General features: G+C 50.6%; 1 protein-coding gene across 2 annotated transcripts in view; it reads right to left on the bottom strand.

The window, feature by feature from the left end:
• ST14 (suppression of tumorigenicity 14) overlaps positions 1-22,713 on the bottom strand; it is a 38,535-nt gene extending 15,822 nt beyond the window's left edge. The window contains exons 1-4 of one of the 2 annotated variants that reach the window (XM_018043377.1): positions 22,497-22,713; positions 875-1,034; positions 585-712; positions 334-404 (exon numbers count right to left, since the gene is read on the bottom strand). In XM_018043377.1, the coding sequence (XP_017898866.1) occupies positions 334-404; positions 585-712; positions 875-1,034; positions 22,497-22,577 (440 nt within the window). In that variant the 5' untranslated portion in view covers positions 22,578-22,713. The remainder of the gene's footprint in view (positions 1-333; positions 405-584; positions 713-874; positions 1,035-22,496) is intronic. The other variant, XM_018043378.1, reaches the window with a different exon arrangement.

Genomic DNA, 27,456 nt, shown 5'->3' with positions numbered 1-27,456 from the left:
AACTGGACTCGCTGGGGTTGCGGCTCAGGCCCAGGTGGGAGAGAAAGCCTGGAGTGGAGTGTGGGCTCTCCCTCTAGCCTGGGCACACTGAGTGACAGTTCGAGTCTGTTTCCTGAACGTGAAAGGGGCCAACGGCGCCGCCTGCCAAGCTGCCTCCGTAAAAGATTCAACGAGACCAGCAAACTCTAAGGTACTTTCCGGATAAAGTCAGAAGAAGGACTGGCGGGCATCCTGGCTCTTCAAGCAGGACCTCCTGGCCTCATCACCCCGGCGGGCCCCACACCCTGCCCGCCCCTTAGCGGCCCGCCTCCCGCCAGCCCTCCCAGCACCCACCTGAAGGCGGTCACAGTCGATGTCTTGTAGTAGGGGCCCAGGACCGGGATCCCGCTGTATAAGAACTTCAGCTGAGGGAAGGAGAGGAGGCTGACGGCAGGCCAGAGAGCGCCAAGGACCCCGGCCCCCAGCCCAGGCCGCTCCCTCCCTCCTGGGACCTGGGCCCCCTAAACAAGCCAGGTGCTGGAGAGCCCCCGTCACACGTCTGGGGGTGCCAGAGCCGACAGCAGCGCCAGGGGGCCGGGACTCACCGCCTCCTTCACCTTCTTGGCCAGGTTTGCAAACTCAGTGGAGTTGGAGTTCTCGTAGGCATCCAGGAAGTTCTCGTTCCGGACACTCAGGTAGCCGTTGAAGATCTTCTGGACTCGCACATTCCGGTCTGCGAGAGACCCAGGGAGGACGGTGGTCAGAGGGAGGGACGTACGCCCTCCAGTGCCCGCACGGGCCCAGCTGCCCTCAGCCACCCCGGGGAGCGGACCCTGCCGTCTCCTCTCCCTCCCCCGAACCGTATCCTCCCTTCACCCCGAGGAGGGTCACTCACCCTGGAAGCGCCATGCCAGGAGCCCCGCCAGGAGGGACAGCGCCAGGAAGGCAGCCAGCACGGCCACCAGCACCACCCACCGCCGCGGGCCGCCCTTCTCCACCTTCCTGCTGTTGTTGGCCGGCAAGAACTCCACGCCTTCCTCACAGCCATTCATATTCTGCACAGAGAAGCCAGCGCACTGCCCGTCAGAACCCCCGGCTCTGCAGCCTGCCGGCCCCGCTGGGGAAGGACATGTCCAGGCTCTCAGGTCCAGCTGCGCGAGAAAAGCCGGGAGGACAGAGCAGTGGCCTCCCCTCCGGGTATCTGCAGGCATGCACTGCCTGAGAACTGTGAGTGTAAATAAAAATGAAACAAGCAGCCCATCTGAGCTCAGTCAGCTGAGACTGTCACCTCCGTGAGTCACCTCGGACGTAGGAGGAGGGCCAGGTGTGGGGAGAGCTGGCCCAGCCCAGGGATCACCTCCTCAGCACCTCCGGGCAAGCTGCACTGTACACCCTGACCCCAATCCTTGCTCTGCCAGTGTGTAAGCAGCCAGAAGTAAAAGGGCAGTAACGTGGGCAGCTCTGCAGTGCCACGGCAGGGCAAGCCTCTGCCTTGAGCCTGAAGTCTCCCAGCCCAGGACACCATGGCGAGCTGAGAAGGCCAGGTCTCTACTGGAATCCGTGCGTGTCCATGCTCAGACCCGAGAGCATGAAAAACGAACGAAACTTCCAACAAACAGGATGGCGGGGGTGGGGAGGCTCCAGGAATAGGGGGCACAAGTATGGACAGGGAGGTGGGGTGTCTGCAGCATGCAATGGCAGGTAGGCAAACTCATCCGCCTACAGGACACACTTATCTGCAGCCCTAAACAAGCAAAAGCCCCACCCCAAATTCCACAGAGGTGCCCGTTTAGTTTTCAGACGTGGCTGTCTTGGTGTGAACCTCAGACTTGTGCTTGAGCTGACATTTCCTGGTTTGTCACATTCAGACATTCTCACATAGCTTACTCACTGCTGTGAGAGCTTGTCCCCACGCCTGCCCCATTTGGGTGTCTGTATCTCGAATTTCAGTTTCCTAATGGGTTATATTTGTGACTTCATCTAATATCAAACCCAGACATACACCCTCTAGCTAACCCCACCACGATCATCGTACTACAATATATAAACGGATCAAACCAACACGTTGTACACCTCAAAATTACATCTCAAAATGAAATAAAATTTTAAGAACAAAAAAGAAGCACACCCCAGAGTCAACCACTTTAGATGTTTTCAACCTGCTTGTTCTGGAATTTGTCTCCACATCTCTGAATAATACGCCAATACCACCAACTCGATTCATCTATAAAATATAATCAGCTGACTTATATTACGGAAATGTGTATTTCAAAGTCCTTCCTTCTGTCTTTCCCCCATCTTCCCAAAAGATACAGGGCTAAAGTTAAAAAAAAATTATATCCATACTCTATGTTTTCATTATTAGTCTCGAGAATATTGTTCACTATAATTTCCTTCTCGCTACAATTGATTTGTTTTTCCGGCCGTGAATATTCATTTACTCGGGTTTCCCCACCCCCCCACATATATCTAAGTCTTTCCATACAATCTAAGTGCTCTGTAATGTTCTTCTCACCTTCCACATATAAAGTCTGTCAAAGAACCTTTCATTTCATTTTCTTCCCGGAGGCACTCTGTCCTTTCCCGTAGCTGCTGTCTGGAATTCCCCCACCACCATGACCCTGGGAAGTTTCTGAATTCAACTTCCTCTTGGGTGGATAATATCTGTGACTTTCAGGATTATAGTTCCCCGACCAGGAATCGAACCTAGGGTCATGGCAGTGAAAGCATTGAGTCCTAACCACTGGACTACCAGGGAACTTCCAATTCCCTCTTGCATTAAAACCCCCATTTCCTGGATTCCATGTCTTCATCTCTGTTGGCTTACTTCATTTTGGTGGACACATACTTCAGTAGTTTCTAGAGAGAGACATTTCTTGCAACTTTGCATGTTTCAGAAGGACCTTAACTCTGTACTCATGTTTGTTGATATCTGGGCTGGGTATAATTCAAATAATTTTCAAACTTAGAATTTTGAAGTCCCCAATGTTCTACAGCTTTTAATTTTGCTTTGCAGAAATAAGATAATAGTACAAATGCATCATTTTTTATCCATAATTTGTTGTCTTTCTCTGAAAATCTTGAGGAACTGTTTGGAATTGGATCTTTCAACTTCACAACACTGAGCTCTCCGTCCGCCCTTTGAGCTTGGAAAGTTATATCTTTCAGGCTGGGAAAGTTTCCTGTATTATTTTAAGTTATGCCCTCTCCTTTATCTTCTCTTTTCTCTTTCTAGAAGTCCTACTATATGGATCCTTTATTTATCCTTTCTCTGCTACTATTATCCATCTTGATTTTTAATCTTTCTATTTTTTCATTTCTGCTATCAAAACTTTCATCTCCAAAAGTTCTGTCTTGTTCTCTGATTTTTTGATGCAAAAATGTTCTCATCCTGATATTTCTATTGAGTAACTTTTTTCAATAGAGAAACTGCTGTTGATTTTCTCTTTTGTGTTGAAGACTTTCCTTAAATGCCTGAGAATACGAGGCTGTTCACTCAAAATCAGGAATGAAGTCCTAAAGGTTGTTTGAAAGTTCTGTGGACATGGCTGGCCACAGGTGGCTTCACTTTGGGCCACAATTCAGTGACTAGACAGATACTTTACTGGACAGTCCCAACTGCTAGGCTGTGTAGATCTTTTCTATGGGATGGCTTAGTTACTGCAGAGAATGATTTTCTAGTCTCCAGGATGGGATAATTTAAACCTGCTGCTGCTGCTGCTAAGTTGCTTTAGTCGTGTCCAACTCTGTGCGACCCCAGAGATGGCAGCCCACCAGGCTCCCCCGTCCCTGGGATTCTCCAGGCAAGAACACTGGAGTGGGGTGCCATTTCCTTCTCCAATGCATGAAAGTGAAAAGGGAACGACCCCATGGACTGCAGCCTACCAGGCTCTTCCACCCATGAGATTTTCCAGGCAAGAGTACTCCAGTGGGGTGCCATCGCCTTCTCCAATTTAAACCAAGCCACTAGCATTCAGAACACGGGAGAGAAGAGACCTATGAGTGTTTTCGCCTTCACTGCAGCCCTCTAGCTCCCGGTGTCCTCGAGTCTGGAGGAATCAATTTCCCATCCCTTCTACGAGATGTGTGGGTAGGAGCATTTTTGTTTGGAGTGGAGGTGGGGCTCTGGAGACTTCTAATAATGCCCTTCCCTGTCTCACCTCTATCTTGTATAAATACCTGAGCCCCATTCCTGAGTCTGGCAGAGGACGTTATCAGAGAAATACTAGAAGAATATTTCCAAGCATTAAAGAGTCATATGTCTTCAAAGGGCTCGCTGAATAACGAGAAAGATAAATGAAAAAGCACACATAACAAAATACATCATGACGCAGTTTCAGGACACCGAGGTTTAGAAGCACATCCTCTACTGCATGATGTGACCGACAAGGGCTTCATTTCCAAAATATACGAGCAGCTCATACAACCCAGTAACAAAAACAGATACCTCAGTCGACAAATGGGTAGAGGACCTAACCAGCCATTTAAAAGAAGACATACAGATGGCCAACAGGCACATGAGACGATGCTCAACCTAGATAATTATTAGAGAAATGCAAATCAAAACTACAATGAGGTTCCACAGGTATTCACTGGTCAGAATGGCCATCATCAAAAATTCTACAAATAATGAACGCTGAACAAGGCGTGGAGAAAGGGGAATCCTCGTACTATTGGTGGAAATGTAAACTGGTTCAGTCACTATTGAAAACAGTATGGACATTCTTCAAAACACTGAAAACAGAGTTATGCGATCTAGCAATCCCAGGCCTGGGCCTATACCAGAACAAAATTGTAACTCAAGAAGATACATGTTCCCCTATGTTCCGGGCAGCACTATTCACAATAGCCAAGATATTCAGTTCAGTTCAGTTCAGTCGCTCAGTCGTGTCCGACTCTTTGCACACCAGGCCTCCCTGTCCATCACCAACTCCCGGAGTTCACTCAAACTCACATCCATCGAGTCGGTGATGCCATCCAGCCATCTCATCCTCTGTCGTCCCCTTCTCCTCTTGCCCCCAATCCCTCCCAGCATCAGAGTCTTTTCCAATGAGTCAACTCTTTGCATGAGGTGGCCAAAGTACTGGAGCTTCAGCTTTAGCATCATTCCTTCCAAAGAACACCCAGGGCTGATCTCCTTCAGAATGGACTGGTTGGATCTCCTTGCAGTCCAAGGGACTCTCAAGAGTCTTCTCCAACACCACAGCTCAAAAGCATCAATTCTTCGGCACTCAGCCTTCTTTACAGTCCAGCTCTTGCATCCATACATGACCACTGGAAAAACCATAGCTTTGATTAGATGGACCTTTGTTGGCAAAGTAATGTCTCTGCTTTTCAATTGAAACAACCTAAATGTTGACCAGAGATGAATGGATAAAGAAGATATGGTATATTTATACAATGGAATATTTCTCGGCCATACAAAAGAATGAAATATTGTCATTTACAGCAACATGGATGAACCTAGGGATTATCATACCGAGGGAAGAAAGTCAGACAGAGACAAATACCATACGATATCACTTATATGTGGAATCTAAAAATTGACACAAATGAATCAAGCAAAATTTCATGGTCATGGGTTGGAAGACTCAAGATAGTTAAGATGTCTTATCTTCCTCAGATGCCTACAGCGTCAGCACTATCTTGATCAAATCCTCAGCAGGCTGTTCACAGAAATTGATGAGCTGCTTCTGAAATTCGTACGCACCAAGCTCTGAAAAGGAACAAAACTGAAGGACTTACATCACCTTATCTTGAGATTTACTGCAAAGACAACACATTTTTTTTTAAGTCATGCATTTCATTTCCAAGAGTGACTTTGATTCTTAGATGGTTCTTTTTTTAAACCATAGCCTTTTCGATTCTATGAATTCACCACCTTCTTGTTCTTTCTTAGGATACCAACTTGATTGTTTTTATATGATCTTCAGAATCATGTCTTTGCCCGTCTAGGTTGCAGGATTGCTGTAAATGTCCAATGGTCTTTGGTTGTCTAAACATACTGGAAAATGAAAAAACAGTAAGGTTTTAGCTAGACTCTGAGCAAACTGTGTGGCTATGTTTATATGTGCTGGAAGAAATGTAACAGAATAATAGTTTATTCAGTTTATTTTCAGCGTACAGGGTAACTTCACAACTGTTTTCTTACTCAAGCCCCACAACAACCCTGAAAGTATTCGTGACAGGTATCCTCACTACCATTCTACAGAAGGGCAGGGAGAAATGATGCGTTTGTGGGATCACACAGCCACGAGGTGGCGCTTCAGATTTGACCTTCATCTTCGGCCTCCCTCAGTCAGCATCCAGAACTCAGGGAGCAAGTATTCTGGGAAAAGGGAAAGCAAACTCCTTGGGAAGGAAAGGTGGCTGACAGCATGGACAGTGGACCCCAGGGGCGACCCCAGGCTGGCTGCGGAGCACAGTGTCGGCGGTGGGGCTGGCTCCAGGGTCTGTTCATCCCTGCAGTGTGAATCCTGGGCTCCGATCAGCCCAGAAATACTGTTTAATCAGTAACTAGACGACTTATTTTATTACCCTACTCTTGGCTCCATTTTCAGGTATATGAGAGATCATCTTGCCTAACCCAGTCATTTTACTGATAAGGAGACTGAGGCTGAGAGACAGGGAGTGACCTGTCCAAAGTTACAAGGGAGGTGTTGCTGCTGTTGTTCATCACCAAGTCGTGTCCGACTCTTTGTGACCCCATGGACTGCAGCACGCCAGGCTTCCCAGTCCTCTACCATCTCCCGGAGTTGACTCAAACTCATCTCCATTGAGTCGCTGATGTCATCAAACCATCTCAACCTACGTCACCCTTTTCTCCTTTCGCCTTCAATCTTTCCCAGCATCAGGGTCTTTTCTAATGAGTCAGCTCCTCCCATCAGGTGGCCAAAGTATTGGAGCTTCAGCTTCAGTCTTTCCAATGAATATTCAGGACTGATTTCCTTTAGGATTGACTAGCTGGATCTCCTTGTTGCCCAAGGGACTCTCAAGAATCTTCTCCAACACAATTAGAAAGCATCTTCAGGACTTAGCCTTCTTTATGGTCCAACTCTTATATCCGTACATTGGCTACTGGAAAAACCATAGCTTTGACTCTATGGACCTTTGTTGGCAAAGTGATGTCTCCCCTTCACAAAGGGAGTGAAGCCAGTAAAACAACAAAGAGGGACGAGCCACACCAACCCTTGTGGCTGGGGTTTTACAGATGCATGGGACCAGGAGGCCCCCAGGGAAATAGGAGGCAGGCAGTTCCCACTGGCTCAGGCTCAACGGCAAACACAGCCTTCTCCCTACATGCGACCACCTCTACAGGCCAGAGAGCTGATGGAAGTGGGAGGATCTGCATGCCCACCTGGGCCTCTCCTTTCTCTTTCATAAAGTAAACATGTTTGCAGGTGCACACATAAAACCCGTGCTGTGCTGTGAAGCAGGTGCTGGCCTACCACAAACAGAGGCCACACAACTCTCGTGGCCTCTTCTCACCAGCCGGCTTGAGTCAGATCCTGGAGGCTCAAGGCCAGCTCAGACAAGAGAGTGAGGAATGACTTCCTGGAGAACAGACGGACATCACGGGTGCACAAGGAGGGACTCACAGGTGCACACAAAGCTCCTGGAGGGATGATCCAGGGAGCGGGACACCAGGGCAAATCCGATCACCACGCAGTCCACCCGACTTCCTGGAGGGATAGAGGGGTACCACCCCAAGACCCAGGAGTAGAGACATGTAAACCGTAGACAATATCATATTTTCTGTCGGTTTAAAGCACGCCAGTGCAAATGATGCCTATCCTCCCCAAAGTCAGGGGTTGTCCAAAAAACAAATTTATAGAAGGTAAAAAGGAAAAGGCATATTTTATTTGATGCTATAGGAAAGATCCTGTGGGCTTCCGCAGTGGCTCGGTGGTAAAGAATCCTCCTGCCAATGCAGGAGACATGGGTTCGATTCCTGGATCAGGGATGATCCCCTGGAGAAAGGAATAGCAACCCACTCCAGTATTCTTGGCTGGAGAATCCCATGGACAGAGGAGCCTGGAGGGCTACAGTCCATGGGGTTGCAAAGAGTTGGACATGACTGAGTGAGTAAACAACAGACCCTTGTAGCCACCCTACTCCTGTTAAGTACCAAACTTACCAGAGCTAAAAGCTACATGCTTAGCAAGCAAAACTGTGTCCAAGTTAGCCTCAGAAGCCTCCTCTGGACAGCACCCTTCGCCCAGTTCCCCGAGTGCCCCCGGATGGGCTGGCACTACTGCTCGCCGCCCAGGCCGGCTCTCCCACTGGCTCCAGGGACCAGCAGATCCAGAGCCAGCAGCTGCAGCTGGCAGCCCATTACGGTTCTTGCGGGAGAACAGCTACTGGTGAGTGCTTGTGTTTACAAACAGCAGAAAGGACAGTAACGACCCAAAAATCCACGCGAGATTCCAGTCAAAGCAGACAGGGAAGAAATAAATAGTCACACCAGGCTCTCCTTTTTAAGACTGTTCCTCGTTTGGCCAAGGTTGGGTGTGATCTGTTGGGAAGGCAGGGGATGAAGCTGAGGCTAAAGAGGTCACGGAGAGTCCTGGGAGGGGCCATGAAACGCCCTCACGTGACACCTGATGACGTGCTTCTGCAACTGAGGAGCAAGATCAAGGGGCAGAAGTGATGTCGCTGGCTGCAGACACTGACCTGAGGCTAGACAGGGTGGCTGGCTTCACCACTCCCAGCTCCACCGTGACTGCTGGTCACAGTCTCCGTGACTCAGTATACCCACCAGGTGGGACAGATTTCAATTCTTTTGTAAGAGTTATTTGTTTCTTTATTTTTGACTGATCTGGGTTTTAATTGCACACAGGCTTTCTCAAGCTGAGGAGGGTGGTGGCTACTCTCTAGTGGCGGGACACGGCTCTAGAGCATGGGCTCAATAGCTGCAGCACACAGGTTAGCTGCTCTGCAACACGTAGGATCTTCCCAGACCGGGGATCGAACCTGTGTCCCCAGCACTGGCACGTGGATTCTTAACAACTGGACCACCAGGGAAGCCCAGAATGGATGTCAATTCCATGATGAGAACCAGAAAATATCCATGAGATGGTTCAGACAAGAAAGCATGGTGTGCATGCCTGCAATCATTTCCCAAGGTGAGGGTCCATCTCGTGCAACTTCGAAGATGCCTTTATTTTCAAGAGGAAAAGACAAAGCCAGCGGCCACTTCCCAATGCCTGGTCAAGTTAGACCCTGGCCAGAGTCCCTAGAAACTCAGCGTGGCTCAAGGCCACCAGAGATGACAGAGCAAGGAGTTAATTCCAAAACCTAACACTGTCTTTGTCACCCTGGGAGATACTGAGCACAGTACAATGCATAGCACTGAGATACCAGGGGTGAACCTGGAGAAAGGCCCCTTCTTCAAGTTGCTAGTTATAAAGGGACCCTGTCTCCAGGCAGGAGGGGCCCTACTTAGATGGGCTCTCTCCAGTTTAATCAGCAGCATGGTCTTACCTGGTGGGCCAGTGGATAAGAATCCACATTGCAATGGTTTGATCCCTGGTCCGAGAAGACCCCATATCGGGCAGCTAAGCCTGAATGCCACAACTACTGAGCCCAAGCTCTAGAGTCCACGAGCCCACAACTACTGAAGCCCACATGCCCTAGAGCCTGTGTTCCACAACAGAGAAGCCACTGCAATGAGAAGCCCGTGCACCTCAGCTAGAGCAGTCCCTGCTCTCTGCAAGTAGAAAAAACCCAGGCGCAGCAACGAAGACCCAGCACAGCCAAAAAGTAAATACATAAATCTTAAAAAAACCAGCACCCATCAAAAAACACTCAAGCGGCTGTAGGCAGGAAGCAGCCGACATGTAGGCTCTCAAGGGCAGGGACTTCACTCACTCTGCGATCACTGCAGTCCCAGCCCTACACAATGACCGGCACAGAGAGGACACTTGATCTGCTCATCACAGGATGACTGAAGCAACAAAGGAGAAGGGAAAAGGCACCCACTTCAGAATCCACTCACTCACCAGCCCTGGGGCAACTGATTCCCCAAAGAAGCCAGATTCTCAAGAAACAAGAGGCTCTCCTCAATTGCACCACCCCAGCATTTCCCAGACTTGCCTGGTGTGAAAAATAATGATTAAAATACACCAGCGAAAGGAGCATAGGGCTTGCCCAGTATCCAGAACCCCTGGCCCCTTTCCTAGGAGGTTCAGATGCTGCGGGGCAGGGGCACCACCCCAGGGTCTGCAAGCTTAACCCGCATCCCAGGTCATTCTCGGGAAATGGATCTGAAGAGTACCAGCCAGGCCGCCTACCCTTTCCTGGAGGCTGCTGACCCAGCCCACCCACTTCCCCTCTCAGTGAGAGGAGCCTGCCAGCTGGGTCATGTCAGTTTCAGTTGGCCTATTTTAAGCAACCGCCTGGGATGCAAGGTACCTGCAAGAGGGGCTAGACTTGGCGTCCAAGCTCAGGGCCCCCCCACGACAGCTTATGAGCAGCACCCAGAAGTCCCGGAGGCTGCCAGCAGACACACACTGCCAGCCGAGGCTCGTCAGCGGCTGCTGGCCTCCCTGAGCTCTCTGCCTTCTTGTTGCTCGACCCTCTGACCCTTCCCTTTCAACCTGGTCACTTCTCTCAGCTGCTGACCTGCCAGGAAATGGGTGAGGCGCCGGGGCCCTACAGAGAATCCAGAATTACCTGCAGATCTGTGACCCCCAAGGCATCTAGGAGAATAGAAAGCTGACTCAGAGCCAACGGCTCCCACTGGAGGAAATACACCCAAACTCTGTACACCTGGTCAGAGCTGGACAGAAAGTTCCCAGGGTCTGACTCAGTCAACTGTGGGCACAGGACCTGGTGATTCTCTGCCAGTCAGCGTCCGGCTCCTGCAGGTTTCACACCTGTATCCCCTCCCCATTCTTGGCACTGCCCAGGGCCCCGCCTGGCCACACCACTGTGGCACCAGGACCACACACACCTACAACCAGCTTCGGCAGATACAAGCCTCTTCTTTCTTTTACGAGGGGTCGGGCTGGGTGGATTTCTCCCCCTCCAACACTGGTCTGAGCATGCTAACCTTGTCCTCAGCCAGGTGGCCCCCAGACCTGTGAGGAAGTAGGTTGGTGCCCATCCCACCACCCTGAAAGGCTCGGCTCCCATCACCACCTCTGAAGCCCAGTGTGTCCCCGAGGACAAAGCCAGGGCCCAGCCCCTCCAGGAAGTGTCTGTGGACCACCTCAGTCCACAGTCTTTGTCCCTGGGACCTCTCCTCCCTTAGACCCTTGGCATCAATGATATCCCCAGGGCACAGTGGGCAGACAGGCCGTCCTGGGAGGTCAGGCGCCCCAGTTTCCTCTTTCTACTGCTTCTCTCCCCCACACCCTCTACCCTTGACTTTGCCCAGGGTTAAAACCTGATTGCCAGACTGACTGAAGGACTTCGCTCTTCACAGCCAGAACTAAGTAGCCTACCCAAGACAGGTTGCAAGGCCCAGGGAACTTTCCAGACCTGCCTCCACTCCCCTGGAAGCGGAGAGAAAGCTCAGTCTAAGCTCTCTGGTGTCAGCCACCCCACCATGTGCTATACCTTCAACATCTAACTTTAGACCTTCCTGGTCTCTTCCTCTCCCAGTCCTCAGTTACACGCTCCCCCTCTTTTGTAATTCCAAGCAGAGAATTCTATCTCAGATGGGCTGCAAGATTCTATAACAGGGCAGCACCCCTCAATACAGCCAGTCTCTTTGATCCCACAAACTTTGCCCCAACTGTGTCCTTTTTGGTCAGAAACCCTCTTCCGGGCCCAGCCACGCCCACCTTACTCCTGTCACCTGACCGGGAGCAGAAGTATCTGCCTGCAGGGGCAAAACCAGGCACATTCCTCCAGAAGCTAAACCAGAAAGAAACTGAACAAGAAACTTAGAAACTAACAAGACTAAGAAGCTAACAAAGGAGAAACTGAAGACAAAGGTGAAAGGAGCACCATGCAATTTCTTTTCATCTTTCTTCTTGACTTTATTCTCATTGAGCCCAAGGGCCAGTTTCATGGGATAGCGCTTTTTTTAGTCGTTAACACTTTTGTTGAGATCACTGTAAATTCAAATGCAGTCGTAAGAAATAATACCAAGATCTCTTGTACGCTTCACCCGTCTCCCTCAATAGTAACATCTCATAAGACTATAACACCACGACACTGCTATAACCCACAGATCTGATTCAGCTTTCCCATTTTACTTGTACTGATTATTAAGTTCCATAAGATTTTATCACTGGTGTATGTCTGTGTATGTATATGTCTGTGTATCTACCAACAGTCAGGATTCTGAACCAAGACTTCCCTGGCAGTCCAGTGGTTAAAACTCCTCGCTTTCAGTGCAGCAGGCATGGATTCGACCCCACGGACTGTAACCCACCAGACTCCTCTGTCCACGGGATTCTCCAGACAAGAATACTGGAGTGGGCTGCCATTTCCTTCTCCAGGTTATCTTCCTGATGCGGGGATCGAACCCGAGTCTCCTGCATTACAGGCAAATTCTTTACCATCTGAGCTACCAGAAAGGCCCCAGGAATGTTAGAAAAGTGAAAGTGTGAAAGTGTTAGTTGCTCAGTCGTGTCCGATTCTTTGCGACCCTATGGACTGCAGCCTGCCAGGCTCCTCTGTCCATGGGATTCTCCAGGCTCGAATGCTGGAGTGGGTTGCCATTTCCTCCTCCAGGGCCAGGAACATTAGCTCAACTGCAAATCTAGCAGTTTGGGAGAAAGCATTGAATATGCAAACAAGAAAGCCCCATCCCCAGGGAGAGGCCTGGAGGCCCCAGTCCACGATTACCACCCGTGCACCGACAGAGCGAGCAGAGAACTGCGGAACTGTGTCTGGTCCCATCCCCTGGGGGCCGCCCTTTCTGGGGGAAACAGCTTTTAGGGCTACGGCCAGCGCCAGCGTTACAAAATTCTCCCTTCCCTCAGGGCGCTCGGCATCACAATAGCCCAGCATATTAGCGTTGCAATAGAACCAGCCTCGCTCCTCCCAGCTCCTCCAGCTCCAAGCAGCTACAAAAACACTCCTCTGGGTCTGCTCTTTGTCCAGCTCAAATGCTCAACTCAACCAACCGTTCAAACTGTTTCCTGAACCTCTGGTCGTCTGGTGCCACTTCACAGGAGCAATGTTCCCGTTAAGACCTGGAACCCAGAATTCAGCAGCAGAATTCAAGCGGGTCAGGGCTGTTTGTCAATTTCTTCCCCTAGCCCTTTGGCTCTGTTTCCATTCATTGTTCCATAACACAGGCAATTAGCACACACAAATACCACAAATAAAATAACAATAGAGAATGACACATCCACTTGATGAAATTTGACACAGCAATCAAGAATAGCTTTTCAAACAGTAGGAAAAAAACTCTCTAAAATACAATGTTAACTGAAGAAAAACAAAGTCAGTGTTGGGCCCTTCCCACCCTTCCAAACTCCCGCATAGGTGCCTCCTCTGAGAAGCTCCGCAGGAAAGCCCTGCCCCTTCCAGTCTCCCCAGCGTCCCAAGCACAGCTCCAGTGGCAGTTGGTCAGTGCTCAAGGTCAACCACCTGCTCCTTAAGGATGGAGGTGGGGAGCCGGAGGGAGCCATGTCTTATTCCACAATCCTAGCATGCATAAAGATCTGTAATAAATGTGTGATTAATTAGTTCATTACAACCATGCCTTTAGCTGCAGAACAGGAAGAACATTATGATTCCATTTGGGAAATAATATATGTACACATAATATTAATATGCATACAAGTATTGGTTCATGCATAAAAGACTGGGGGAATAGAAATCAAACTACTTATAGGGATTCTGAAACCTGGGGGAGAAAATTTCAGAGGAATTTCACTGTGTATATTTCTACACTGCTCAACTTTTTAAAAAAAGTCCTGAGGCACCCCTGGTGGTCCAGTGGTTAAGAAACTGCCTGCCAATGAAGGAGACACAGGTTTCATCCACAGGTTCGATCCCTGGTCCGGAAAGATCCCACATGCAGTGGAGCAACTAAACCCGTGGGTCACAACTACTGAGCCTACGTGTGCTACTGAATCCCACTCGCCCTAGAGCCCGTGCTCTGCAACAAGGAAGCCACCGCAATGAGAAGTCTGCACACCATAAGAAGAGTAGCCCCTGCTCACCACAACTAGAGAAAACCCACACAGCCAAAGAGAAGAGAAATAAGAGTCTTTTCCTAACTTCAACAATCAGAAAAAAGAAAGCAACTGTTTAATAGAAAATATACACAGGCAATACCAAGATGTTAAAAAGCCTCTCTAGGGAATTCCCTGACGGTCCAGCGGTTAGGATTGCACGCTTTCGCTGCTGAGGGCCTGGGTTCAACCCCTGGTCAGGGAACTAAGATCCAAGAAGCCGTGAGATGTGGCCAAAAATAAATAAAATAAAATATGAAAATAATTGCTTAAAGTATGACCAAGTAACAACGCTGGGGAGCGGGGAGATTTACTTGACATTTTAGGGAGACACATTACAGGCCTGGCTTCGTCAACTCAAAACTCTGGGTCTGCCGTGGCGTCCTGAGGGCTCCTTGGACTCCTTCGGTCCCAGCCGTGGGAGGCTGAAGGCTTGACATCTGCCGTCAGGGTGGTGCGCTCACTCTCAGCGAAGCCGGAAAGAGTGCTATTCTGCACGGCCTCTCCGGAGGCAGCCCAGGGCCTTCTGACTCATGATTAAGTCATCCCAGGTGTCAGCCTTTCCCTCCCGGTAGGATGCCACCGACAGAGACGATTTCTCCAAGACCATGTCAGAGCTATTTCGATATAAGAAACGACACAGGAAGGATGCAGGGACAGCCCCAAGGCCACCGCCCTGAGCGACAGCTGTGCAGCGAGACACCCGTTCCTCCAGCCTGCAGTCCTCCACTGTGCCCAGCAGACAGGAGGCTGAGACGCCTTCTGGAACATACACTGCACATGTACAACCACACTCTAGGCAAAACCCCTGTAACATGGCACAGACTGCACAGAGCATGCAAAACTATAGCTGATTCGTTTCCTCTGGCAGGTGAGGTCCTTCGATTTTAAAATTCCCACTATGGGCTTCCCTGGCGGCTCAGTGGTATAGAATCAGCCTGCCAGCGCAGGGTTGATCCCTGGTCAGGGAAGATCCCACTGCAGCAGAGCAACTAAGACCTTGTGCCACAACTGCTGAGCCTGTGCTCCAGAGCCGGGGAGTCGAAACCCTGGAAGCCCACGCGCCCTTGAGCTGGTGCTCGACAACGAGAGAAGCCACCGCAATGAGAAACCAGGGCACCGCAATGAAGAGTAGCCCCCCTCTCGCCGCAACTAGAGAAAAGCCCGCACAGCAACGAAGGCCCAGCACAGCCAAAAATAAATAAATTTTAAAAAAAATTTTTTTTTAATTCCAATAATGATTTTTAACCATGCGTATCCTAAACAAAAGCTACATTTTTCAGCGTCCTCTCCAGTCGGTCTCCTGGTTTACCAGGTGAGGTTTACCAACCTCATCAAAGGAGAAACCAGTCGGGTGTGGTGTGAGAGGTCGGCAGTGGACCCATGTTGGTGCCTGGTGCTCAGGACTCTCTGTCCAACCACGTGTTCCAGGGCTTTCCTGGGGATGTGCGTCAATCACCCACCCTTCGGAATACAACTGTACAACGGCTTTGCGGTTAAGGCCGCGGACTTTGAAGTCGTACAGATCTAGGTTTGAACTCTTACTCTGCCTCTAACTGCCTTTCGGCCATTCCGTCGGTTCAGTCCTGTCACTCAGTCGCATCCAACTCTTGGCGACCCCATGGACTGCAGCATGCCAGGCTTCCCTGTCCATCACCAGCTCCTGGAGCTTGCTCAAACTCATGTCCATTGAGTCGGGGGTGCCATCCAACCATCTCATCCTCTGTCGTCCCCTTCTTCTGCCTTCAATCTTGCCCAGCATCAGAGTCTTTTCCAACGAGTCAGTTCTTCGCATCAGATGGCCAAAGTATTGGAGTTTCAGCTTCAGCATCAGTCCTTCCAATGAATATTCAGGACTGATTTCCTGAATATTAGGATGGACTGGTTGGATCTTCTTGCTGTCCCAGGGACTCTCAAGAGTCTTCTCCAACACCACAGTTCAAAGGTATCAATTCTTCAGCACTCAGCTTTCTTTACAGTCCAACTCTCACATCCATACATGACTACTGGAAAAACCATAGCTTTGACTAGACAGACCTTTGTTGGCAAAGTAATATCTCTGCTTTTTAATATGCTTTCTAGGTTGGTCATAGCTTTTCTTCCAAGGAGAAAGTGTTTTTTAAATTCATGGCTGCAGTCACCACGGCTGCAGTGATTCTGGAGCCCCCCAAAATAAAGTCTTTCACTGTTTCCATTGTTTCCCCATCTGTTTGCAATGAACTGATGGGACTGGATGCCATGATCTTCAGTTTTTAAATGTCAAGTTTTAAGTCAGCTTTTTCACTCTCCTCTTTCGCCTTCAAGAGGTTCTTTAGTTCCTCTTCACTTTCTGCCATTAGAGTGGTATCATCTGCATATCTGAGGTTGTTGATATTTCTCCTGGCAATCTTGATTCTAACTGTGCGTCATCTAGCCCAGCATTTCACATGATGTACTCTGTATATAAGTTAAATATGCAGGGTGACAATATACAGCCTTGACTTACTCCTTTCCTAATTGGGAACCAGTCTGTTCCATGTCCGGTTCTAACTGTTGCTTTGTGAGGTGCATACAAATTTCTCAGGAGGCAGGTAAGGTGGTCTGGTATTCCCATCTCTTGAACAATTTTTCACAGTGTGCTGTGATCTACACAATCAAAGGCTTTGGTGTAATCAATAAAGCAGAAGTAGATGTTTTTCTGGAACTCTCTTGCTTTTTCAATGATTCAGCGGATGTTGGCAATTTGATCTCTGGTTCCTCTGCCTTTTCTAAATCCAGCTTGAACATTCAGAAGTTCACAGTTCATGTACTATTGAAGTTTGGCTTGGAGAATTTTGAGCATTACTTTGCTAGCATGTGAGATGACTGCAATTGTGCAGTAGTTTGAACATTCTTTGGCATTGCCTTTCTTTGGGATTGGGCCCTTATGCAAACCTTTTGAATCTCAGTACTGTCATCTGTCGGGGCTTCCCAGGTGGCGCAGTGGTAAACAATTCACCTTCCAAGGCAGGAGACGCAAGAGACATAGATTTGATCCCTGGTGGGGAAGATCCCCTGGAGGAGGAGATGGCAATCCACTCCGGTATTCTTCCTTGGAGACTCCCATGGACAGGGGAGCCAGGTTGGCTACTGTCCACGGGGTCACAAAGAATCAGACACGACTGAGCAACTGAATACACATGGTCATCTATAAACTAGGCATTTTTCTCCTATAGTTTCTGTGAGGATAAGAAAGAATAAACCGAAGTGCTCATATTTAGTGATGGGTAGTAATGACTGTCATCCTAGTCTTCTTCACATTTCACCACCATCACCACCAACTCAAGAGAACAAAGGATCCAAGGTTCTGAGCTGCTAGTCAACCGTCACAAGGATTCTAAAGATTCTGTTGCTAAGCCCAGAGGAACAAGCAAATTCTGAAAACGTGAGCTTCCAAGATGGAATTCTTAGTAGGAATCTGCTTCTAGAAAAGTTCTTAGCAAAGAAAAAAGGGCAAATACTGCCCACAAACATTGAGCAAACCCCAAACACTCTTCTCACCACTGCCAGCCTGGGTGAGAGTTCCACGAGCCTCTCAGAAGTTCCCAGTGACCCTTCCTATACTACCAAATGGTTATTACATATATGTTAAGTCCCAGAAAGTCCCAAGAAGAAAAACCCATTTTCTTACCAAATCAAATCAGCTCTTACCCTTAGTGCTTCATCCCTTTCTGAGCCCACTGGGCTACTAGCCCTATATTTCACTAAGGCAGTCCAAGTGGAATATAGCAAAGCCAGACTGCTTGGGTTCAAATCCTGATATCACCACTGTTTCGCTCTGTGACCTTAGGCAAGTTACTTAGCCTCTCTGTGCTCCACTTCCTTCACTTATAAAAGGATAATAACAGTACTGATGCTAAGAGGTATAATACATGGTCCATGCTCAATAAACTCAGCAATAATTAGCATTCTAAACACTCCAGCAGCATGCATGTGGCCAGAAGCCACATGTTTGGGACCTGGGCTCCTTGGGGATTTGTCACACAGTCACTACTTTTCTAAGAATAGACTTTCTCTTTTAGAAGACATGAGCCAATAGCCTGGGCAGAACCACAGGCCAGAGAAGGAGATGGCACCAGGGGAACTCCAGAACCACAGCAGCCACAGACCACAGCTGGCCGTCAGGTGTGGGCGGAGGAAGGGGGCTGTGGTGAGATGCATCCCCCACCAAGGAGCCAGCTCATGGAGACTCCCAGGGGTTTGCAGGCGACACAGCCTTCTTCCTTGGGCAGCTGTCAAGCTAGTGCCATCTTCTCTTACCCTCAGTTTTCCCGTGTCCTAAATGAAGGCCATGGATTTCCAGGTGTTCCCAGGACCGAGGTGGAGGGAAGGCTGGGTAAGAGCTGCGGAACACAGGCTTCCTGTCCATTCACAGCACCCAGGTCTCAGTAACGCCCCCCAACCCCCCACCGCACACACCTCCCAGCACAGGGCCTTCCCCTTCAGGAGGGGCCAGCACAGAACCGAGAAAGAAGGAAGTGCTTAAAGTTCTGTTTTATGTGGTGGGAGGGAGAAAGGGTCGAGTAGCCGGTCTCAGCACCGTTTCCCTTTCCCAGGAGGACGTTGTTCATAGAAGCTGAGAAAAGGGAGGAGAAATAAAGAGGGTCTCCATCACTGGGGAGACATCGCCTGTGTTCTGGAGACAGGCCACACACCTGTACACCAGGCTGAACATTATAAACGGCTTGCATGTAAATTATCCCTTTTAATCTTTGCAACAAGCCTGTAACATACATACCATTCTTATAACATAGAAACTGAAGCATAGAAAGATTAGGTAACATCTCTGAGATCACCTTGAGGGAAAGCAGTGGCACTAGGTCTTGGCTCCACATTAAATATTCCTGTCACCACGTCACAGGTGGCTCTGGCTATAATTCACCTACCCTGGTCCTTCAAGCCTGAGTCAGACACCCCTCCTAAGTGGCCCCCCAGCTTCTCCAGAAGCCAGTTCTTACCATGAAAAATCAAATATCTCTATGCTACACTGTGGCATCACTGACTCAATAGACATGAGTTTGAGCAAACTCTGGCAGAGAGTGAACGACAGAGGAGCCTGGTGTGCTGCAGTCCATGGAATCGCAGAATCAGACACAAATGAGCAACTGAACAATAATAACATTGCTACACTATACTGGGTGGTCCCTGAAGGCAGAGATTGTGTGGCTGGGCTCTCCCTCAGGACTACTCCCCAGGGCCTGGCACTTGCTCTGTCGATGGGCACCTAATAACTATCTGTCATGTGGATGACCAACTACCAAAGAGAGGAGACCCTGAGAATAGCCAGAGCTGCAGAGCCTGGCCCCCAAGACATCTGATTTTGACCCCACCAAATCTGCTCTCCTAATCCTGGTCTCTGCATGCCGAGGGGACACTGAGTCTCACCAGGCAACACCGACTTTAGAAAGAACCAAGGACTCCTTCCAAACAGCTGCCTGACCACCATCTAAGGCTCGACTGGGGCCAAGACACCCAGTGAGGCAGGCTTCCCAGTTATCGTCAGTGTCCATGATAACTGACATCCGTGTCCCTACTCGCATGCAGGCTGGGCTCATGGTCGCCAGACAGGACATGCACATCAGGTCTCTACAAACACCAGGGAACACAGAGATGGCCACCTCCCACTTAATAGTAATAGGATCAGGTGGAGGGCGCTGGGGCCAGAGTCATCAGCCTTGGGAAGGAGGCAGCCAGATCCAAGCATCACCAAACAGAACCTTTCTCCCTCCACAAAGGGATGGAAGTGGCCAGGAGAAAGGAACTCAAAAGCAACAGCGCTTCTGAGGGACTCAGCGTGACCCAGACTGGCTCTGCTAACGCAGAGGTCAAACCCAGGGGCAGTGGCTGTGCTCCTGGTCAGAAGACAGCTGAGGCAGAGTCCGCAGACCCTGGCTGCAAACATGGCAGGGTGATCCAGAGTGTGAGAGAGCTGGGGAAGCAGGAAGCAGGAAGGAGGAAGGCACAAGGGGAGACTTCCTGGAGAAACTGAAATGAGTTTTGGGCACAGCAAGCTACTTTCTTCAGGACAGTGTTAAACAACCGCTCAGTCATGTCTGACTCTTTGCGACCCCATGGACTATAGTCCACCAGGCTCCTCTGTCTGGGCAAGAGTGCTGGAGTGGGTAGTCATTTCCTTCTCCAAAGGATCTTCCCATCCCAGAGGCTGAACCTGAGTTTCCTGCATTGTAGGCAGATTCTTTGCTGTCTGGGCGGCCAGGGGAGCCCAGTCAAAGTGAAAGTGAAGTCGCTCAGTCGTGTCCAACTGTTTGCGACCCGTGGACTGTAGCCCACCAAGCCTCTCCGTCCATGGGATTCTCTAGGCAAGAATACTGGAGTGGGTTGCCATTTCCTTCTCCAAAGGATCTTCCCATCCCAGGGGTTGAACCTGGGTTTCCTACATTGTAGGCAGATTCTTTGCTGTGTGAGCCGCCAGCAGAGCCCAGAGTCACGTCTAATTTTCATGCACATCTCTTACCATGGCTCTCAAGAGCATAAGGGCCTCCAGGGAAACAGCCAGATCTAATTTGTCTTTGAGAGCCTGGCCCAAGACCGGGACACGGTACTGCCGGTTACAAGGAGGAGCTTGGCGGGAGGAAAGATGGAGTGATCCATGTGGGAGAAAACGGCAGAATTGGCGTGGAGAATGGATGAACTTCACGGAAGGTGAGAAATGAGGAGGGACCAAAGGGGAAGGAAGTGAGGGCTGACAGGTGGCCGTGGGAGCTCAAAGGCCAGTGTGGCATGTGGGCAGTGTCAGCTGGAGAGGGTCGCTGAAAGGGAAGTGAGGAAGAGGGAGGGAAGAAAAACAGTCCTGAAATAACACCACCAGACAGCAGGCTTTCTGCTGAGGAGGCAGGACTCTAGAGCTCCTATTAACAGGCAATTATCAGGGATTCGCAGACACGGGAATTATGGAAAGGAAACATCGGCCGCCAGCAGGGCAGACAACTGGCCACAGACCCCAGCCTCCAGACTGGGTGCTGACTCCTGCTTCCTCCCGCACAGGGTGGACAAGTGGAGAAAAGAATGCCCACCTCAGTTGTGACTGGTGGCTCAGGGCACCAGGGCAGACCCTAAATCTAGTCTTTGGCAAGCTCCGCACACCACTGGAGAAATGGACTGATCGGTGAGACCTCCCAAATCACGCCCAATGTGGGCCCAACCACCAAGTGCAGGCCAGTAGAGGAGCTCACTGGCCCCAGGGTCTCAGGAGAGAGGGGGACAGGCCCATGTTTGCAGAGCCCCAAACAGCTCCTGCGTTTCAGCAGCCCTCAGTGCCGGTGACCTGGTGTGCAGGGGATGCTGGGGGCCCCACTACAGGGAGGTGGAAGCCTGGCTGCCAGTCCTGCCTGGGCACTGCCACCCAGGGTGCCCTTTTACTGCCATCAGTAAAGAAACTAACAACCCATTTCCACTCTCTATGGTAAGATTTAATGTTTTCAAGTTCCCAACTCATTAGAAAAAACCCTGAGGCTGGAAAAGATTGAAGGCAGAAGGAGAAGGGGGGGCGACAGAGGATGAGATGGTTGGATGACGTCACCAATCCAATGGACATGAGTTTGAGCAAACTCCAGGAGATGGTGAAGGACAGGGAAGCCTGGCGTCCTGCAGTGCATGGGGTCGCAAAGAGTCAGACACGACTGAGCGGAACAGGGCTGACCGACTAAACAACAGCAACAAAGATTCTTTCCGCCAAACGAGAGTTCCCTGCTTCAGAGTCTCCAACAGGTTCAAGACACAGGTTCCCACTTCCTTCCCAAAGGGCTCCATCCGCCTTCCGAGAAGACCAAGCCAGCCCCACCCTGGAGTCCTAAGCTTCACGTTCTATGGCAACCGAAGTTCTGGGCTCCCGGTTGCCCTCTGCCCGGGGGGCTCAGATGCCTTCTGACCAGTAAGACAAGAGTAAATTCCCGCAGAGGCCAAGGATTCCAGAACGCTAGAGCCGCCTGGAAACTTCCCTCCCCGGCCCAAACCCCCGCTCACAGCCTGCGCCGCGGCTTCCTTCCCGAGGGGCACGGACAGCGTGGAGATAACCAGGTGCCGAGACGAGCCCACTTCCAGGCCCGAGGTTGGGGTTGGGGAGAGGGCCGGGGGAGGGGACCGCGGGGCTGAGCCGAAGGTCCGGCCAGGCACCCGCCAAGCAGGAAATTCCACCTGTCGGGCCGGCGCCGCGGCCACAAACCGGCAGCGCAGCGGCTCCCTCGGCCGAGACAAGCGCGGCGCTGCCGGTCCCCCGGTCCCCCTGATACTCCCGGCGCCAAACACCCCCCGATTCCCTGGCCACCCCCGGCCCCCCTCGGAGCCCCCCGACCCCGGAGCCCCCGCGCGTCCCGCCTCGACGGCGCGCGCGCCTCCCACCTCCGGCCGCGAGGTGTACTTGAGTCCAGCGCCGAGGGCACCGGAGCCGCCTGCGCCCCTGCGCGCCCGCTCGCTCTTCATGGTCCCGGAGGCCGTGGGGCTCTAGCCATCGCCGGGGGGCCGGGGCCGGGGCGCGGGACGGGCCTCGTTCAGATCGCAGGCCCAGCGCTCCGGCCGCCCAGGCTCTGCCCGGCCCTTCCTGTTGAGCGCAGGTAGTTTCAGGGTGTGGCTCCCGGGTCGCCCCGCCCCGACCGCCGCGCCGCCGCACCTTCCCGGCCCGTGCCCTCCCCGCCCTCGCCCCCACCCCTGCCCACTCCTCCCCATCTCAGTCCCCTCCCCTTCCCCATTCCCACCCCCACCTGCCCCCACCCACCGGGCTCGCGGCTGCCTCCTCCCCTGGGGAACCGGGAAGCGCGGCCACCTCCTGAAGGTGGTGGAGCCGCCAGGCTGACTACCTGCCTCGAGGTGGCCCTCGGCTCGCACTGTGCCCCGCACCGAAGAGGCCAGCGGGAAGGACCGAGCGAGGGCGAAACTTAACCCTCCTGCCCTCCTCCTCGCCTAGAAGTGGCCCTTTTCGCTGGAAGACAGCCTCCCAGCCGCCTCTCGGAGGCCTGCCACGATTTCCCTCCGTCCCTGCCTCCCTCCATCTTCAAGCTCTCCCCACCTAGCTCCACATCCAGGTCCCACGTAGAACCCCTCCAAACCCAAACAAAACCCAGGACGCCCCTGGACTAGCCTGCCCCTCCAGCCACTGCCCTCCGTCCCTCCTGCCAGCAGCTGCCCGCCCAGCCCTCCCCAAGTTCCTCAACCCCGTGCCCTCTTCTCTGTCCTGGGCTCCATCACCCATCTGCAGCATCTGATACCCATAGATCCAGGCCTCTAATGCCCACCTTACCTGGCTCAGGCCTCCAATGCCCACCCTCCCTGGATTGTAGTCCTACGTTCTTGCCCCTAAACATCAAGGTTCCTAAAGCTCTCTCTTTCTGCCTGTTTTTCCTCTACACTTTCTCAGCAACTCATCTTATGGTTTCAAGGAGGTAAATCTGGGATTTCCCTGGTGGTCCAGTGGCTAAGATTCAGGGGGCTGGGGTCGATCTCTGGTCAGGGAACTAGATCCCACATGCTGCAATTAAGACCTGGCGAAGCCAAATAAATATTTTTAAAAGCCCACAAAGCCAACATGCCCTGCATTGTTAAAATAACTTAAAAAGGAGATAAGTCAATGGCAACCCACTCCAGTACTCTTGGCTGGAAAATCCCATGGACAGAGGAGCCTAGTAGGCTGCAGTCCATGGGGTCACTAACAGTTGGACACAACTGAGTGACTTTACTTTCACTTTTCACTTTCATGCACTAGAGAAGGAAATGGCAGCCCACCCCAGTATTCTTGCCTGGAGAATCCCAGGGATGGGGGAGCTTGGAGGGCTGCAGTCCATGGGGTCACTAAGAGTCGACACAACTGAAGCGACTTAGTAGCAGCAGTCTGCCTTCCTAGCATTGACATTACAAAAGAGTGGCAATCTGGCATTAACAGTTCTTCAGGAACTTCTCCATGCTCTACTGGTATTACACAGTCAACAAGTAATACTGAGCACAGACTGTGTGCTGAGCCTTGCTCTAGGTACTGGGAGACAAGAGTAAACAAAATAAAAGCCCTCCTTTGCAGCCAGCAAAGGTCCATCTAGTCAAAGCTATGGTTTTTCCAGTAGTCATCTATGAATGTGAGAGTTGGACTATAAAGAAAGCTAAGTGCCGAAGAATGATGTGTTTGCACTGTGGTGTTGGAGAAGACTCTTGAGAGTCCCTTGGACAGCAAGGAGATCCAACCAGTCAATCCTAAAGGAAATCAGTCCTGAATATTCATTGGAAGGACTGATGCTGAAGCTGAAACTCCAATACTTTGGCTACCTGATGCAGACTACCTGACTCATTTGAAAAGATCTTGATGCTGGACAAGATTGAAGGCAGGAGGAGAAGGGGACGACAGAGGATAAGATGGTTGGATGGTATCACCGACTCGATGGACATGAGTTTGAGTAGGCTCAGGAGTTGATAATGGACAGAGAAGCCTGGTGTGCTCCAGTCCATGGGGTCTCAAAGAGTTGGACACGACTCAGCGACTGAACTGACTGAACTGAACTTGCAGTCAGCAAGCTCCGAATGTCCTTCCCAGACTTGTCCATCTTGCACTGTTTCCTCCAGTTATAATATGATCATTCTCCTAGGCTCCAAACCTGACTCTCCACCCTCCTTTGCATCTTGTATGTAATTTGTTCCAGACCTCACCAAGTCTCTCTTAAGTGGGTGATGTGTAGCATCCTCTCTTTCCTCTCCATTCAGAGGATCCCACTCCAAGCTCTTACCCTCCTTTGCCTGGATTAGAAAGTGAAAGTGAAAGTCACTCAGTCGTGTCCAACTCTGTGCGACCCCCGTGGACTATACAGTCCATGGAATTTGCCAGGTCAGAATACTGAAGTGGGTAGCCTTTCCCTCCTCCAGGGGATCTTCCCAAGCCACGGATCAAACCCAGGTCTCCCGCATTGATTGCAGGTGGATTCTTTTTGCCTGTATTAGTGTAAGAATCAAATGGAGAATGTGCCTACTGTGTCCATGGAGAGAAGCTGTGGTGCTGCACTCTGGCCTGAGGCACTGGGGCACCTAGACAGGAAGGATGTCAGCTCCATTAGTCCGGGCCACTGTCCGGACAGTGGCTAAGACTACAGTGGCTTTCCTGCTGGTCCAGTGGCTAAGACTTCACACTGACAGTACAGAGGATCCAGGTTCAAGCCCTCGTCAGGGAACTAGATTCCAAAAGCCACAACAGAAAAAGATCCTGCATGCCGCAACTAAGACCTGGTACAGTCAAATAAATATATATATATTTTAAAAAGATAAGCCTGAACACATAGGTTTGCAAGTTGGTGTCCCAACCAGGGGTTGCCGTGGCCTTTCCTACATGCTAGAATATACAAAGACAAAAGGAAACTGTGATGAAGAGATTGTTCAAGGTGGAGTCAGACTGTTCATCAAGAAGAAAGCACAGCCAGCACTCTTAGAAACAGAAACGGATGATGCTGAAGACACATTGTTTATGTTCAATAACCCAAACATCAAAGGAAGGTGTGGCTGCCAAGAAAGCTTAATATTTGACTCTTCAGGACTATGCAGTCTGTGGGCCCCAGAAGAACTGCAGAAGCTCCAAGGTTTATTGAAGAAACCATGTGACTGTCACATGCTCAAGGTCTGCAGTATCTGGCCACCCTACAAAGAGAACAAAGTGATGCATTTAAAAATAATAATAATAAGCAAATGGATCTCCTGCCTCCAGTTTGGCCACCCTTTTCTCTCTCCTACACACGGCAGTCAGGTCCCTCATGCTACACCACAGCTCCTTTAAAACCCTCAGTGTTGGATTTCCTTGGTGGTCCAGTGGTTGGAAATCTGCCTACCAAGGCAGGGGACATGGGTTCAATCCCTGATCCAGGAAGATTCCGCATGTCAAAGATTCCACAACTAAGTGAGCCCGCAGAGAGCCCGAGAGCTGCAACAAAGACCAGCGCAGCCAGTAAATAAATAAATGAAGCCCACAGTGTCTCCTGGATCAAATCCCGGACCTCCTTGCCTGGCTGTCACAGTGTGACCTGTCTTCCTTTGCTAACTCATCTCCCAGCACTCCTACTGGGATCCCTTCTCTGCAGCCAGAATTCCCCACTATTGCACTCTTCCTAGTGCTTCTCACCCACTGGAAGCCTTTCTCCTTCACAGACATCTCTGCACATCAGGAGAAAGTCACCTGCCACAACAATAGTCATTCGTGTTCTTCACAGAATATTTCTAGGTCTCTGCCTTCTAGGCACAGGCAAGGATTTGCAGTTAGATGTGGCCATATGGCTAGCTGTGGGCAGGGAAAGGACAAATGGCAGATGATACACATCTCTTCCAGGTAGGAGCGTGAGGAGGCAATGCACAACCCCAGCGTCGTCTAGCAAGAACCCCATCACCCCCCAGCCCGGCTGCAGTGAGCAGAGATAAATTGTGGTATTAATCACCTTTTCTTTGCATTTCTGTCAATATCTTATGCACCTTTGAGTCCTCAGGGCCTAGCACACCGATTGGCACTAGTAAATCATGTCCACTGAAAAAGTAGCAAAAAAAAAAAAAAAAAATCTGCCATCTTCTGCTGTATGAAGCACTCTAAAGCTAAATAGAAGATGTCAGAATGTACTTTTCTGCGTAATGGGACAAAATCACCTAGGGAATTTGTAGGTGTACAAAGTAGGTGCTCTGCAGTCACCAGTGATGCAGTATTCTTCAGATAGGGTAGATGATTGAAAGTAACCCATCCCAAGTAATGACAAGGAGAGACACTCATGGCACTGAAAATGCTACTCCACCCCCGCCCCACACACAAAAGAAGCATCTCATATTGTCTCCCAGGTTCCTTCAGCACCCCCTCTTACTTCATGGAGCTGTGAATGCCTTGCACGTAGAAGGCACCCAGTGCTGTCATCTGAATGCAATGTACATGTATGCGTTTACCGCCATCCCAGATCAAAAGAAGGTGATGCAGGCCAAGATCCTTCCCGTGACACTGTGTCCTGGCAGCTTACTGAGTGCACACCATGCGTGTGGCAGAGGAAGAAGTGTAACCACATATCCTGATACTAAACTCATGACATGTGAGGTCATGCTTCTGTTCCTAAATGGTACGTGAAAAAAGCCAAGAGCAGAAGCCTGATCTTCGTAATATGCTCACATGCTCATCAGTTTCATGGCCTCGTGCTTCCCTGCAGCCACATTTAGAGAGCTCTTACGTGGACCAGGAAAATCAAAACGCCCTGGTGTGCAAGCTCTAGTTGAGAAGAGTTCCGGATTCTGGGGGAGCTGAGGGGGACAGATGAACTCTGCCTGTGACACCTTCATAGGAGTGACATTTGGGCTGAATTTGGATTTCACCGGG

This window comes from Capra hircus, chromosome 29 (assembly GCF_001704415.2).
Source record: "Capra hircus breed San Clemente chromosome 29, ASM170441v1, whole genome shotgun sequence".
In the NCBI taxonomy this organism is placed as follows: domain Eukaryota; kingdom Metazoa; phylum Chordata; class Mammalia; order Artiodactyla; family Bovidae; genus Capra; species Capra hircus.
Note: the sequence above shows the minus strand (reverse complement) of the source record. Positions and strands in the feature narration are given on the sequence as shown.